At 41.7% G+C, this 15,852-nt stretch overlaps 1 protein-coding gene across 1 annotated transcript in view; it reads right to left on the reverse strand.

Moving 5' to 3' along the window:
- Positions 1-12,198: 12,198 nt before the first annotated feature.
- The window catches only part of Drgx (Dorsal root ganglia homeobox), a 35,035-nt gene continuing 31,381 nt past the window's right edge, over positions 12,199-15,852 (reverse strand). Inside the window, exon 5 of the mRNA XM_012366553.2 lies at positions 12,199-14,926. Coding sequence (XP_012221976.1) covers positions 14,437-14,926 — 490 coding nt within the window. The 3' untranslated portion in view covers positions 12,199-14,436. The remainder of the gene's footprint in view (positions 14,927-15,852) is intronic.

The raw sequence follows: 15,852 nt of genomic DNA on the forward strand, positions 1-15,852 counted from the left end.
AGAAATGTGCTGCGATATAAACACGAGGGGTGTGTTCTTAATGATCGGGGGCGTAATGATCACTTGACACGTGCCGGATCGCTTTCGACAAATCCGGCAAAGCGGCCAATAATGATAGGACGGCACTCGTGCTCGAAGGGCGTCCTGTAAATATTTCCGGTTGCCGTCGACAATCCGTCGCACCCGTAATGTAACATAAACAATAAGCTTGGAATCATCCACTGAATAGGATCGTTCTATTCATTTGCATAAGAAAGGCGTTATTATGTTATATATAAAATATGTAACAAATAAATAGTAATCTAAATTTTATATTCTTTCATTGCAAAATACTAGTAAACATATCATAATTAATTAATTAATTGAGATTTAATTTAATTTTAATACAAAGTTTTAATATAAAATATGCAGTAACAGTAAAAATCGAACCATTCCTTTACAAAATTTTGATTAAACGCTATTATTTTTTACGACTTTGGAAATTTTTTAATTAAATATGTTGATAAATGTATCGCAAGTTAAAATAAAGCATAAAACTTATTAATAATTTCTAGATGTTGAATAAAATTGAAGAAAAATAAAAGCAAAATATGATAGAACGGTTAAAAATTATGATTCTAAACGCTTTATTTGCTACAAGACACAAAATTAATCAACGCATCGAAAACTTGAAGCAACTAGAAGTTGAAAAGAGCCGCAGATTGCAGAAAGAATTAGATCGGGTTTGCGCCAAAATACTGACTGCTAGATACAGTAGCAGTTCGTATTTTTCCATCGAAAGTGAAACGGTGGAACGATCAGAGTGTCGCTGACACCGGACAGTTCCGCTACTTTCGGCGGCGAGAGAGGGTGGAGGGCGAGAGCGCGCCGAAAACCGCGTTAGTGCGCGTGTTTTCGCGCGATCCAATCCGCGGCGGATTAACTAACCGAGGGAAACCTTGTTACTCTTCGAGCCGACGATGCCGGTGCTCTCTTTATCCGATTTCGTTTCACTTTCTCGAGATAATACGCCATTTACCAAAAATTACTATTTAGGTTATCAACATCCGCCGACAAAATGTGCATAAGATTACATCTGCAAAAATATAAAGCAGCTAGTTATTATAAGCGTCTACTCTACACACAGTGTCTGATATTTCGTTTAAAGAATAAAACATTTCTTGAATATAACGTACATAAACTCCCATAACTGATATTTTGGAAACATAACCTAGAAAAATGTCAATGACAAGACGCTGAACATGCACAAATGAAGAATTAAGTTTCCAAATCATTGATCGATCAAAAGGTAAAGTATTTTGTAAGCTATGCATTAAGAAGATAAATAAATAATAACAAACCTTGTTTTCCAATTGATCTCAAGTGAAGTTTCCGGTAAAAATGTTTCACTTTGTAATCTAATTACGTACAATATACAACATGAAGTGCGAATTCAACGCGATCATGGCGCTATAAATATTTTAAGGCGAGAACCAATAGAAGCACGCGTCATACGAGCAGCCAACATACAAATGCATAATTAAAAAAATTATATATTCTTATGTTGCCTACAATAATCAGTCTGGCAACACTTATAATTTAGTGCGAACCAATAGGAGCACGCGCCACAATGAACATACCTTGATAAATTCAAATTTTGCTAGTTACAGTAATTAGTAGTCGATGCCCGCCAAAACTTGTTGACGGTGATACAAGTGTCTTGATTGTTAATGCATGATCTTTTCATTACTCACTGTTGTCTGCTCATCCTTCAACATGATGCAATTCCATCGGTCATCTTACGAGCCCTGGAACATCAAAATTGGTAAGAGATGGTAAGTAAACAATAATCTTCTTCGAGATCTCCTGTTTCATAACCTTGCACAATTAACGGTTTGGACGAGGGCGGAGTAAGACTTCATATGTATGTAGAAAGATATCCGAACTAAGACTAAAAAGTTAATTACGAGATCCTAAAATTAATTTTTTTACTTACATTTGAGTCTACAATCAAAGAAATTTGATAACAATGGTAGTATTTAATCATAATCCAAAAATGTGTAACAAGCAATGATATTTATTGTAACACTTTCGAGAATATTCCGTATGATAAGAATGTATAAGATGAAGTTAATGTCAATTGTAGGGCAATGAATATTCTGAGCTAACCAATAGGAGCGCGCGTTGCAGCCAACATAAAATGTACAATTTTTAATGAAATACTTGCGTGGCAGTCTAGTGACGCTCGCCGAAACGTCACAACGTAATGTGGTAAGTAATTAGATTATTAACACCGTATATGATTTTACACAATCTCGCCGCTGTCTAACCATCCTTCTGCATGCTGCAACTCTTGAGTAACTCTGCTTGTCTCCTATAAACATAATTGGTTAATAAATATGCTTTCTTATATGATCTTTTTCGATGTTTTCATAATCTTGCACAAACGGCACGCGATCTGAGAGTACGCGGAGCATGACTTTAGAGAATCCTCGAAGTTGGTACCACAAAATTAGTTAACTCTTAGATTTAATTTCTTAATTGCGCTTGAGTCTACGATTAAACAAATTTGCCAACAATTATTATTTCAACAATGAATAAGATGAAGTTAAACGTGAATTGCAGCGCGTCGTTTTTGCGCGGGCCAATGGTAATCGCACATCGCAGCCAACATAAAAAAAATACATTATTAAAAATTTACGTTTAAAAATGTTGCATTCAGTCCGGCAACGCTCGTCGAAACCTCGCGGTGTGATATAGTAAACAGTTCGATTATTATTAATGCTCTGTGTGATTTTTCAGTCTTGTGTGTCGCTGTCTATCCATCGTTCTTCGTGATAGTTTCATCGGTTATTCTGCAAGTCACTTATAAATACGAAAAATTAGTAAGTAAATAATGATTTCTTTCGGTTTTTTTATAACCTCGCATTCTGATTAGGAACGCAATTATATATGATCACATAAATATTTAGAGAAAAAATCATCGATGTTGAGATACAAAATTAATTAATTAAGAGAAATAATTTTTTTATTGCGCTCCAATTTTAGTTAAACGGTTTTATCAACAATAACGGTTTCAAATCATAACTTAAAAATGATATGTGTACCAAGCAGTGATATTGTAACTGTTTCGAAAATATTCAATATTGTGAAAAGAAAGCTTGCACTTTAAATAATATTGATAATATTTATCTATTTCGTTATTCATTAATTTTCAAACAATTATGTGAACTAAGAAGTTAAATATTCTATAAAATATTTAAGACATTCTTAAGAATATTTATAAAAATGAGGAAAAATCATGATGGTTTTTAGTTGATGTGCAAATAAAAACTAAAACAGTTTGGCAAATTAAGCATTGAAAAAATGGATAGATAAAAATTCATATTTGTAGGTTTATTTTAATTGTAGATTTCATTTGAATAACATTCTACTTTAAAATATGCATAAGATGAAGTTAGACATGCATGCATCGCATTACACTAAATATTCTACGTGAACTAATAAGAGTGCGTATCGCACAGTCAACATAGGAATACATACATTATTTAAAAATTAGATGCCTACGGCAGTTAGTCTGGTGACGCTCACACGTCAAGTTTCGCGATGCGACACAGTAAATATTATTCGATTATTAATATCGTGCGTAATTTTTCAGTCTTGCCGCTGTCCATCCGTCCTTCCACATGCGGGAATTTCATCGATCATTATGCGAGTCTCTTGTGAGCAACAACGAGCGACAAACATCAAAAAATTGGTGAGCAAATATGATCTTTCTCGATGCTTTTACCTTATATATCTTTCTTGTAACTTTGCACTTGGGATCTTGGATTAAGAGCATCTGACGTGCGACTTAAAGAATTATTGAAGTTAAAATCAGAAAGTTAATCAAGACATAGAAGATTAATTCTTTAATTACACTTCGGTCTTCTATTAACCAAGTTACCCAACAAATAAGTTTTTGATTGTAATCTGAAAATGATATGCATTGATATTTATTATAATTAAAACTCGAGGTCATCAATGCGGTGCGCCGCTTTGTTGTTCGCACTGAGTGTTACTAATCGTTGAGCAAGAGATAGCAATTGAAAGAGAGAGAGATAATCGTAGCTCTTTATTGCTGCCACTCGCTTAACGTTCAGCGGTGCTCAGCGCGATCGGCCGTGCGGCGCGTCGCATTAACAATCTCGCATCCGGGCTTTAATTATAACACTTTCGAACGCAGTTGACTTTTTATCATATGAGCGTGCGACAAATGAAGCGAACGATCGGCCATGATCGGCTCGATTACTTTTTCGCCGAAAACATTTTGCCAGGAGCAAGTTACATCGAGAGCGTTAATGCGCTCTGGTTATAGTAAACGTTGGAAACGCGCGGCGTTATATCCGGCGTAATATCGTATACGCAAAAATTTTTTATAAGTTTTGATTTATAAACCGTTTGATGTATCGCGTTGCGCGAACGAGCAGCATTTTATATACCGGGATGCATTACTAACGTTTTATGTATACCCGCGGCTCGCGGGCCGCGCGCACTTTGATCGACGGGAGAGGCAGCTGATGGAAAAATGCGGCGTGCATAACTCGATTATAGACTGCACATACGTCGGCATGTACGAGCGGCGTTTTTACGCATCCCCAACGACGGTATCGGTGTGTGCGCGCGGCGGGGGTGGATATTATACCGTCGCTGGTATCTGACTGTTATGCCGTTACGGCGAAAATACGGACGTTTCATTTACTCGCCGTAATACGGCCGGATTAACCAATTAGCATCAATTTCACATGAGGATCTTAATCGCGCCCGCGCTCTTTGACGCTTTGAGATCGGATTTTGTTGTGTAACGGTCGACTTTTTGTACAAATCCGCGTCAAATTTATCTACGCGCTGTTGATGCGAGATCTGCGGAAAGAGAGCCCAGGGGGGGAGAGACGAAAAAAGCGTGCGGAAGTTTGAGTCTCGAGCGATGTAAATGTTTGAAGAGTTAATTGATATAATTGAAAAATCACGCTACTAGTGGAGCGTATATGTTTTAAAACACGCGTAATATTTTCAGAGTCAGCGAGAAATTGAACGATGCGCGCATTCTATAAAAGTATTTATTATAGAATCGTCGTATGTATAAAAAATATATTTTTAATTTAATATTGTAGAAATATACGGCAGGAATACCGTAGTTTTAATATAGATTATTAATATAGTCCCGGTTTTTTTTTAATGAAACGTGATATTGGTCGTAACTTCTTGTTTATCTTTGCCTTTCTATGCTTAATTGACATATTTTGCAGACTCCTCGTAAAATAATCCGCTCATTATTCACAATTTGAAGAAATTATATTACAAAGAATAATTTCTTACCATAGTTTCATCTTATTTTTTTCGTTGCATTTTTGCTTATTTTTCTGCTTTCGACTTTTATACTTGTGCCATTTTTATTCATTTTTATGACAGGTCATTACTCATATTTTACCGCTGTTATATTATTTTTTATTAATTATCTTAATTGCATTGCTGCGTTATCTCATTTCAATTTTTTTTGCTTCAGTTTGCGTTTCTCCATTTAAATTTCTCTTTCTCTTTACGTTTTTACTTGTCTCTTTTTTTGCAACGTATCGATATTTTTTTCAAAAAGTAACATCGTGAAACGCATTTCGTTACCAATAAATAAAAATCCCAGCAAATTAAGTACCATTTAATTCCCTTACGTGTCACATCGGGGAAAAAAAAACAAGAAACAAACAACTGTATAGTCATCGGCGACGCTCGCGGACGTCACTGCGAAATAACGGACTAGCCTTTTAGAGTTTACCACCACCACCTCCGCCGCCACCATCACCACCACCATCACTTCCGCAAAATTTATTAAATGATTTATTTGATGTTTGCCGTGCCGCGCGCGTGTGTAGGCGCGTGTTGCGTACGTACGTGTGTGCACGCGTATCGAGCGGGGCATCACACAAGCATCCACCCAGCGGCCACCCCCTCCCCTTCCCTCCCATTCCCGCTATCCCTTTCAGCCACCTCTGCGTATATACCCTGTGTGCCGGCCTGCACCATCGGCAGGCGCAGCCGAGCGTCCGCCAATTATTCAGCAAATGTTATAATTGGCGCATTCCATTACGCGTAATGGATCGCACTTAGCGGCTGCCGGTGTGATTGGGGCTACAGAACCGTAGAGCGAGAGAGAGAAGGTGGGAGGGAAAGAGGCAGAGGGTGTGAGAGGGTGATGGCCGGTTGGTAAGGGAGTGAGCGGGGGGCAGAAGGAGGTGAGCCCAATCTCGATAATACAACCGTAGTGAAGGATACGACCTGACGCGTGCATGTACTTGAGGATAGGGATGTATGCGCGCGGGATTGATTCGCCGCGAGCAATGAGATAGCAATTATCAATTTTCGCGTAAGGAAATATTCGAGTATTCGCGAGCGCATTTCGAATTCCGGTATGTCGTTTGCGCACACCAGAGTATACGACGGAAGCGAAGATAATATTAGATGCGGAAATGTGACAACGTTGAATACGACGGCACGTCGTTCGCACGTTGTAACTCGTAAAAAAGAGACGGCAGAATTTCATGTTTTTAAAAGAGACTCTTTACTTACTTACTTGTTGGCTGCATCGGTTTATCATTGAACCGCTCGATTTCCTTTACAGTTTTGATTGGCATAATTGCTAATTCGATTCGATTATTTTACGGGTTTACCGATGTTTATTTGCTCTACTAACTCTAATAATATTCGCATTCCCATATTCGTTACATCCAACGAGTTTATCAAGTATCTAATAATTCACATGATTTTATGTAATAATATGTAATAGTAATGAATATGCAAGTATAGTGGTGAATTAACAAGTTTGTTAATTTTCTTCTTCACTCGCATCGCCGCGCAATCGCACAATAAGTATTCAATTATCAGATATTACGCCATCGACATGAATTCTTTACGTAACGAACCAAATGACAACTTTCTTTCCCTCCGCTCTTTTTTTCATACATAAAATATATTCATTTTGAAATATTAAAACGCGATAATTTTTATAATTCAAGTTTAATATAGCAAAATAGGAATTAACGAGGAAAAACATCCATGCGTTTTTCAAAAATCTGAGAAAATTGAAAGAATTCGACGAAATAGTCGCTCCGCTTCTGTCTCACTTTCATCGATGATTGATTCTCGTCCAGCGCGTTCGATGGAGCATCTCTCGCGCGATAATAATATCCGCGATTAGAAACGCGCTGCGAGTGATTCATGCGAGCGATACATACACGCGCGCACGCTCTCACATACGCGACTAATTTTCGGCCGGTTACGCGGTTTCGTTCGATGAGCGTAGATTGGATAGCGGGCCATCATTTACACGGAAACACACGGCGCAGGACGCAGCAGGAGCGCGGCTGCGGTATGCGCGCGTACACCGTGACAATTATTAGGATGGCAATTACGGCGGCGGCGGCGGCGATACATATGCTGCTACCTACCTACGAGTTTCCACGGGTATACACGCCGCGCATCCCGCACACACGCGCGACTGCACCCAGAGCGAGAAAATCTACCCGAATACCAGGAAACAGACTCAGGTGCGCTGCGCCGGCCGGTATTGAATTTATAATTCCATTAGGGACCGCGCCGCTCCCCGATCATTTTCGCGTCTTCGCCTTTCACGGCACCGGCCGCCACGTGCCGCCGATCGAACCGTCGTTTAGCATTTCGCTTTATTTTCGGCACCGTTGTAGCGGCGGTATTCGAAAAATCCTCGACACTGTCCGTCTTGTTCCGAGACTGATAAATCTTTTGTTCTCCAATCACAATATATTGTGAAACAGAGGATAACAATTAATAAACGAAAATAGCAAGACTAGTGAACGCGCGAAGCAATTAACTTTATCTTCTTTTATTATCTTACGCTTTTCCACGAGATACTGTCAATTAAATCATTTTTTCCGCTTCTATCTCTTCAATTATGCATAATTTATGTTAGTGATTATATTTTCCATGAGATAATCATTGGCTCGTACATTCTTCTATTTCTCAGAAATGTTTTTACTCTCAGCACATTTAAAATTGCTGCACGAGAATAATTTTACCTTTGTGATTCCTGAAAAATGATTATCTCACCAAAGCGATGGGAAGTTTGGAAAACACACGATCTCTAAAATGTGGATTGTCGGTGATTTGAAAATAAGCTCTTCGATTGCGCAATTAAGATTACTGTGTAGAAAATAAATTAGACCAACGGGATAAATGAGATCGATGGCAGTTGAACGCGATGCCGATACCGCCGCGCGCTTCTAACAACCACGCGAACGAAATCCGCGCCGGGGGGATAGAACGGGGCGAGAGCGAGAGAACGAGTTTTTCCCGCGGGCGGGATTACGTCTATCCTGTATACGTTACACGTGAACCAGATATGTCGATCTGATCTCTCCGCCGAGTCGAAGGAGAACGAAGGAACGGCCGCGAAGTGGATTCGAAAATTGAAAATCATTGCGGCTCCTGATCCCCTTAGTTTCGCCAGACAACCTCAATAAATTCTCCGCTCGCCCTCGCCCGTGGCTTTATTCTTTATAAGGCGTTATATCGTAGGAGGATCCAGGATCACCCGGCTCTTCGGTTCCTCTGCTTTTCTTCTCTTCCACCTCTTTGTCCGACGGAGCTTTCGTTTTAACGGCGTATATGTTATTAGCGTCGCAAATTGTGTCAACGTCAATATAGTTTGCACCGTTTTTTCTTTTATTTATTTACATCAAAGCCAGAAGAAAAGGAATACTAAGTGAAAGATGCATAAAATAGTACCAGGAAAATTTATTTGTTATCCATTGAAGACTGGGGATAAATTTTTCTCCCTTTTTCTTTTCATTTTCGAGCTTTAATCACGTTAAAACGTTTTCTTGCGAGGAAGAATAAGAGAGTCTGCGGAAAAGTTAAGAAAGATACTGGAGAGCTTTTAAGATGAAAATTGGAACATCAGTTTTAATATTCTTCTTCTTGTTAAAGAATAATAGACGGAAATATGCGGCTTAAATTGTTCAGCGTATTAGAAGTAAATCTAGCAGGCACCACTAATGCAATCTATCGTGAATGTAGAGACTATTTTTATCATTATTATCACGATATATATTATTTTATAATTACTTTAGTACTTTATTATTATTATTGTAACGAACAATCTTAGTTGAAGATACCGCGAAGAATATCATTAGCACCGTAGGATGATGCTGCGCTGAGAGCGAAAGATCGAGCCGCCTAATAAACAATCGCCTTCGTTCGCGGCGTCGCGCGCGCAAAGTGGCCTTATTTTTCCCCTAATTCCATCAGGCTGAAAGTGGCGACGCGGTGGCGCGGCGAAGCCCAAGAAGAGTAGAGACAGACACTCGACGGTAGAACGTAGCTGCTGCTGCTACTGCTGCTGCTGCTGCTGCTGCCGCTGCCGCCGTTGCCGCTGCCGAGTCCCTCCGCCGCGTTTCTCAGCGGCTTTGACATGCAAATTGCCTGACAATGAATTTCGTAAAACCTTTTACCGCGGAGTGCGCTTCGGGGACGGCGCAGGGGCGACAAGGCAAGGGGTTGCAGGATGAGAGAGAGAGCGAGAGCAAGAGGGGTGAACGGAGCACGCCCTCTCGCGCACGACCCCACGCATGCATTGGCGGCTGGGGGTGACGGGGGAGGAAGAGGCACTCGGGAGAGAGACGCCAGACGACGTCGCGGTATTAATCACTGTCTACCGGCGTCAGGCAGCTTCACAACCATCTTCTCTCCGCTAAGCGTGAATCTCGTGATACTCGAAAATCAGTTACTCGGGCCCGATTAAAACGATCCTCCTCCCCACGCCCGGCGGATTGAGATTGAATCCAGTTTTGCGAAGCAAAATGGCATTTTGTCGAGGAAACCAATTTTGCAGGAAAATCAGAAAGAGAATAAATCTTAATATCTGTAGCATTTTTTCTCTTTCTCGCTCTCGCATTTGAAATCAGTAGTTTGTAGCGAAATATGTCCGGCGACTGTCCAAAATTGCCGATAAGATACTTAATTACAGAGTTAATGAGAAATTTTAATGAATCTGTTTGCTTCCATTGTGAAAAGTGATAAAATTTTTTTATTAAGAGTCGATTATAATAATGCTGAATTGATTATTTAGCAAGCAGATAAAAAATTCAATATTTCTTAGGAAATAATCTTGTCTTGAGTAAATGCCGATTTTTGTAATATAAAAAACTTTGATATTTAGACAAAATAAAAATTAAAGTTATTTTATCTTCGCAAATATTTGTCCAACTTCTGACTCGGTTAATATATTTTTTCAAGTAACGGATTCGATTTTACTTCTTTAGCAGAATGCCATTTTACCGTCGAATCTTCGCAGAGCTCGTTTCCTTTCGTGCCAATAGCCGATCGCGGTTGTTTTATTCGCCTCATCGTAAGGATCGCGTCCGCCGTAAAAGAGATGTTCCGCGCGCGTTGTCTGAATTGTAAAGGACCGGGCGCGCGGAGGAAAGAGAGAGAGAGAGAGAGGGAGTATCCGCAAAATCCGCCCAGCCGTTCCGTCAAGTTACGAGGAAAGAACGTATCGAGGATAGGGTATCGGGGGATCAATCGGATTTTTCCACGAGCGCCAGTCTGCCCTCTTCGCACACAATGACGCGAGAACGACGGTACCGGCTCGTTGAATCCCGGCTAGCCGCGTAATGGGTATCGAGAGACATCGTTAAGCGTCGATCGCCTCTCCCAAAGTGGCCCGGCGCCTTGATTCACTCTCCCTCCTCCCTCCCCCTAATCCCTTCCATCTCCCGCCGCGCTCTCTCCGTCTCGCTTTTCATCTCGCGCGCCACGCCGAGCGCAAGGGTGCTGTAAGGTTACGTCGGTGCGCGTTTCGCTATAGATCGCGATGGAGTCCATCGGCGGTGGTGGCAAGAGAGGGGCCGAGAAGGGGGCGGAAGTGAGGAAGCAGCAGGAACGAGAGGAGGACGGGGCGGCAGGGGGGAGGGTTAAGGAAGGTAGATGCGCGGAGGCGGAGAGGAATGGGGGATAAACCATGATGTCGTTGATTAATACGGTTTACCAGTAAGTGTAACGGAGTGTGCAGAACGCGCGCGTTCGTCCTCCTCTCCCTCGCTCGTCCTCTCTCTCTCTCTCTCTCTCTCTCTCTCTCTCTCTTTCTCTCTCTCTCTCTCTCTCTCTCTCTCTCTCTTTCTCCTCTTTGCCCTCCCGCTCTGCCGCCCCTTCGTCTTCCACCGGGACGGCCGCCGCTACCTTTCCTCTCTCTATCTTCCACCTCCGTCTTTCTTCGCCATCACCACCACCATCTCCGCCAGCCGCGGAGGCAGAAGAGCTGCCTCCCTTCTACCCTCTTTCCCCTTTCTATTCCTCCCGCCCGCACGGCGGAATTCGTTGCACCAACCGGGAGCCACGTGCCGATCAATGGCGTCTTGCCGCTGGTTGGTCGAGCCAGGAACAACCCCCTCGCTCGCTTCTCCGTCTCGCCCTCCCGCGCGGCGCTGCCACCACCACCCTCGGTTTTCCACCCCCGCATCTTCCTCCTCTTTCTCCCGCAAGCTATCCCTCCGCGCGCTTTCTCTCCTTCGGTTTTTACCCCGCGGAGAAGGCTCGCCGCGTACCCTCGAGGAGGGTTGATCCCATAAAAGAGGGCGAGCTTTTCTTATGAGGAGCATTGATTGCCAACACTCCCTCCGCCCCTGCGCCGACCTGCGTCCCGCCACTTTCTTTCTCTCTCTTTCTCTCCTTTTCTTTCCCCCCGCCCTGCCAATGCGATCCACTTCCGCGAGGCGGACTCTTTTCTCTCTTTCTCCTTCGCGCTGTTGCATTATTTCTTCCGCCCCTGTGTTTTTACCACCGATTCTACTCGACGGATCGGTCTCGCCTGTTCTCAGTTATGGGACAATTATTTGTCTATATGGGGGGGGGTCGAGTGCTTCTTGACGTGAGAGCCGGGGCGACATTGGCGGACATGAAAATAGAGAACTTATTGCGCCAAGATCGAATCGCGAAATGATGCGATCTGCGATATGCAATCTCGTGGTAGCGCGGCAAGGCCTCGTTACAGGATCGGAATTATCAGGTCGAATAATCGGATGAGAGAGAGAGAGAGAGAGAGAGTAAAATGTCGAGAGTGCTAGAGTCGAAATAATCTTAATTGCTACACTTAAACTAATTATAATAACGACAATCAAACGAAATATACTTAAGAATGATTTGTACACCGGATTCATCATGAGAGAACAAGTTTATTCGATATATCGCTACCACAGTTCTGACTACACAGTAATCGCTACCTTATAATATACCTTTCATTAGACTATCTTTGATTAGCACTGACTGTTTATCGTGGAGGTAATATACAGGTCTCTACAAACAACTACGTCCGCTTCGCTTCTACGCCTTTCGCTTTGCGAAAATCCAGAGGAATTACGACTTAAACGGAATTATCGTTATCGTTGCCGATCTTACGCATAAACATCAAACTAAATCCATCCCTCGTGATCTCATTTGCTCTTTCGCGCAATTGCATCCGCTCTTCGTGAAAATTCCGAAAATTTTCTCTGCATGAAAATAACGGATTTGATTTGATGATTACGGTAATCGTGCACATGGCAAAAATCTGAAATCGGTTAATGTCGCCGATGAATCAACAAACTTTTTTTTTTTTAAGGCATATAAGAGTAGTAGCCGACTCGAAACGAGTTTCTTCGCGTCACTGCAGCCGAGGATTAAAACCGATATAATCTCGACGAGATCAATTTGATTCAAGAAACATCCTTGACGGCATTACTTTTTTTTTCTTTTTTTTTCTTTTTTTTTCTTTTTTTTTTTTTTTAATTAATAGTATTAAAATCTGAATCGAGATTATACTGGTTTCAATACCCGCCTTGTATAGGAATGTTACAATGAATGCACGCTCGAGCCCGACCGCGTGGCTTGAACGAATCGACTGGTCGAGCGTGTCGAGCAATTGAATATACAGCGCATCAGGCACGTGTTGGTCCGTCGCGTCTTCTTACTCGCGTGGAAGGAAACGAAACCATTTGTAAACACTTTGCTACACATCTTGTGATTTAGCTTCGACACGTCCGCGAGTGTCGTTCCCATTCTCACTGCCGTTATTTTCATTATGTACAAACGTATCTCGCGACGTTTTTAGCATTGCAAATTCAAGATCGAAATCTAGCTTCTTCCTGCCGTGGAATTCTTCGGAAATTTTTCTTCGCTGGAAATAACGAATTCGTACGTAACTTCGTTACGTTATCTCTGAAACTTAACGATTTACGTTAGAGATAGTAGTGATAATATAAATGTGTTTGGATCGTGAGTTGAGAGACAATAAATAAAATAGCACTCTGCATAGAATAGAGGTTTGGACATTATCATTGATTACATATGTGAGAAAAAGGTTTATCTGTGAATACTACTGAAGATTATTGTAATGCACGCCGCCTATTTACATCATCCATGGTTATAACAAAGTAATCTGCAAATTGATAGTGCTGCATTATTCAACAGTTTATTGCATATTCAACGAGTATTAATGGTACTTGCGTTTGTTTCCCATTTTTATCAAATCAAGAAAGGTAAAATATCAAGAGATATCTAGAGTAATCGAAAACAATTACAACCGGTAAATTTAAATATTGCAACTTCCACGAAGAAAAAACTGTAAACTATAAAATATTTTATAAATTTTTATACAATCAATCCTGTTGTTTTGTATGTAAATAAAAATGGAGTTGATTGTCAAATTTGCTCTACACGGAAGTGTCTTTCTTCTGAGAATTAACAAATCATGTGTAAGCTAAAACAAGTTTCGGCACAATTTGAGATTGCGCAAGAATTCGCGCCGTGCTTATTTCAACGAGTCGCAATCGATGACAGTATTTGAATACAGTTTGCAATGTTTGCACAAGCCGTCTTATCGAGCAAAATTATCGTCTCGTGGCATTGTGGTTCGTTCATTCTTCGTCATTTTCCCGAGTAAAGATCCTTTGCACTCATCACCGGCCTGAACTATCACAACGCCGAAACTCAAAGAAGTTTCTTCTGTTCAAAAAATACAGTACGACTAAAATGTAATCGTGATAAGGAAAGCACTTGGAACTAAAGATTGAGAGCAGTATAATCACGTTGAGTTCAGTTTGTAGGAAAAATCTGAAACCAATCTACGATTTCAATCATTAAATTCACGATTAAGAAAAGTACACAAATTTAAAGAATAATAAGAATTGCTATTTCTGCCAATAATATTCGCTCGGAGAAGGTACAGAAAAAATTTGAATTTATAATTTTTAGACAAAGAAACACATCTATGTCTCTACAGCATTGAAATCCGAACTCACCGTGATCATTCTACCGCTTTCAAACCTCAACTTGCAACCACCCGATACGCGCGGGACATCCCTTCCGGGTTTACGCCGCGTCCACGAGACGATCGCGGCATTCGTCGAGGAGATCCTAGGGATCCTCCTTCGTGGTAGGTTGTATCTGGTGCACCACGCCGGGCAGGTGGTGATGATGATGATGTTCCGGTCGCCTAGAGAGACCCAACAGTGGCGGTAACAGCGGCAGGGGTAGGGGTAGGGGCAGGCCGCCAGGAAAGCCGGCGAGGCCACCGAGGAGGGCCGAGGCGGTCGAATGCTCCTGAGCTTTTCTCCGAAGTTCAGCTAGGCTGTTGCTCCGATGAAGATCCGTGCCGCCGGGCTTGCAACAGCCACAGATAGAACCGGGCCACCCGGTCGGCGACCACGACAGCATCTCCTGGAGACTACCACGATGGTCGCTAGTGGTCCACAGCGATGGTGTCGTAGAAGTCAATGACGTCGACGCGCTACTGACGACTTTGTTGCTGAATAGCGGCGGTGAGAACTGGGCGGCCAGATGGGGCGAGAAAAAGAGGGACGTCGGCGGTTCCACCGGCCTGAAACCTGCGCCTATCCCTGTAGTACTGAAAATTTGACGAAACAAGGGGATAAATATAAAAGTAGGAAAATTAAGGATACAGTTAAAATATATTCTACCTTTCTTGATATATTATGTGGCATTTTTGAGATGGAAAAAAGTATAAATTTAAGATTGATTTGTGTGTGCGAGGAGGACTTCTATTCTTATAGGTATTTAATAATTTACTAACTCGTTGAATATCCGAAATTGTTGAAAAAGTTATTACAAATATTTTGCTGCGTTGAAATGGTTTCGCTTTCTCATTAAAATTTATTAAAATGTTTAAACGAGGGAAATTATTTTGCGCAAAAATGTAAGACAGCGCTCCGATTAAAAATTTTAATGAGAGTTGGATTTTTGTAATAAAACATCTCATCCGTAATTAATACTTTTAAAATACGCTACTTGTGTATTGTTTTTGAATGATAAATTAATATCATTCTATATTTCTTTCCTTATTTCATTATTCCAAGGCTAATGATAATAACGTACTTGACGCGCGTACTGATCCACATAGACACACAAACATTTCAATCGTCACGCCGGAAACGATCCTTAACTCGTCCGCGAATTAACGCTATTTCAGGCACCGGCGCGATTATCGCCAAAAGGACGTCGCAATTTCGCGTGATTCCAACTACCGGCGTATCAGCGTAGAGAAAGCGAGAGACAGACAGACAGACGGACGGACGGAGAACGAGAGAAAGAGCGAAACCGAAGCGCGGGGGGTAAAGAGAGAGAGAGAGAGAGAAGGAGCCGCAAGCCTCGCAAGCGCTAATCCGATTAGCACGCGCGATGTTCCGCATCCTCCGAGAGAGGAGCGGAGGCTGCTTTGAGGCGCTGATGATTATCTCAAATATTAATCGCAAATATTGTTTAATTAATGTAACGAGCTCAAGTCGGTACTCGAGTCGGAGTCGAGATCGAGGA

This window comes from Linepithema humile, chromosome 4 (genome assembly GCF_040581485.1).
Source record: "Linepithema humile isolate Giens D197 chromosome 4, Lhum_UNIL_v1.0, whole genome shotgun sequence".
NCBI classification, from domain to species: domain Eukaryota; kingdom Metazoa; phylum Arthropoda; class Insecta; order Hymenoptera; family Formicidae; genus Linepithema; species Linepithema humile.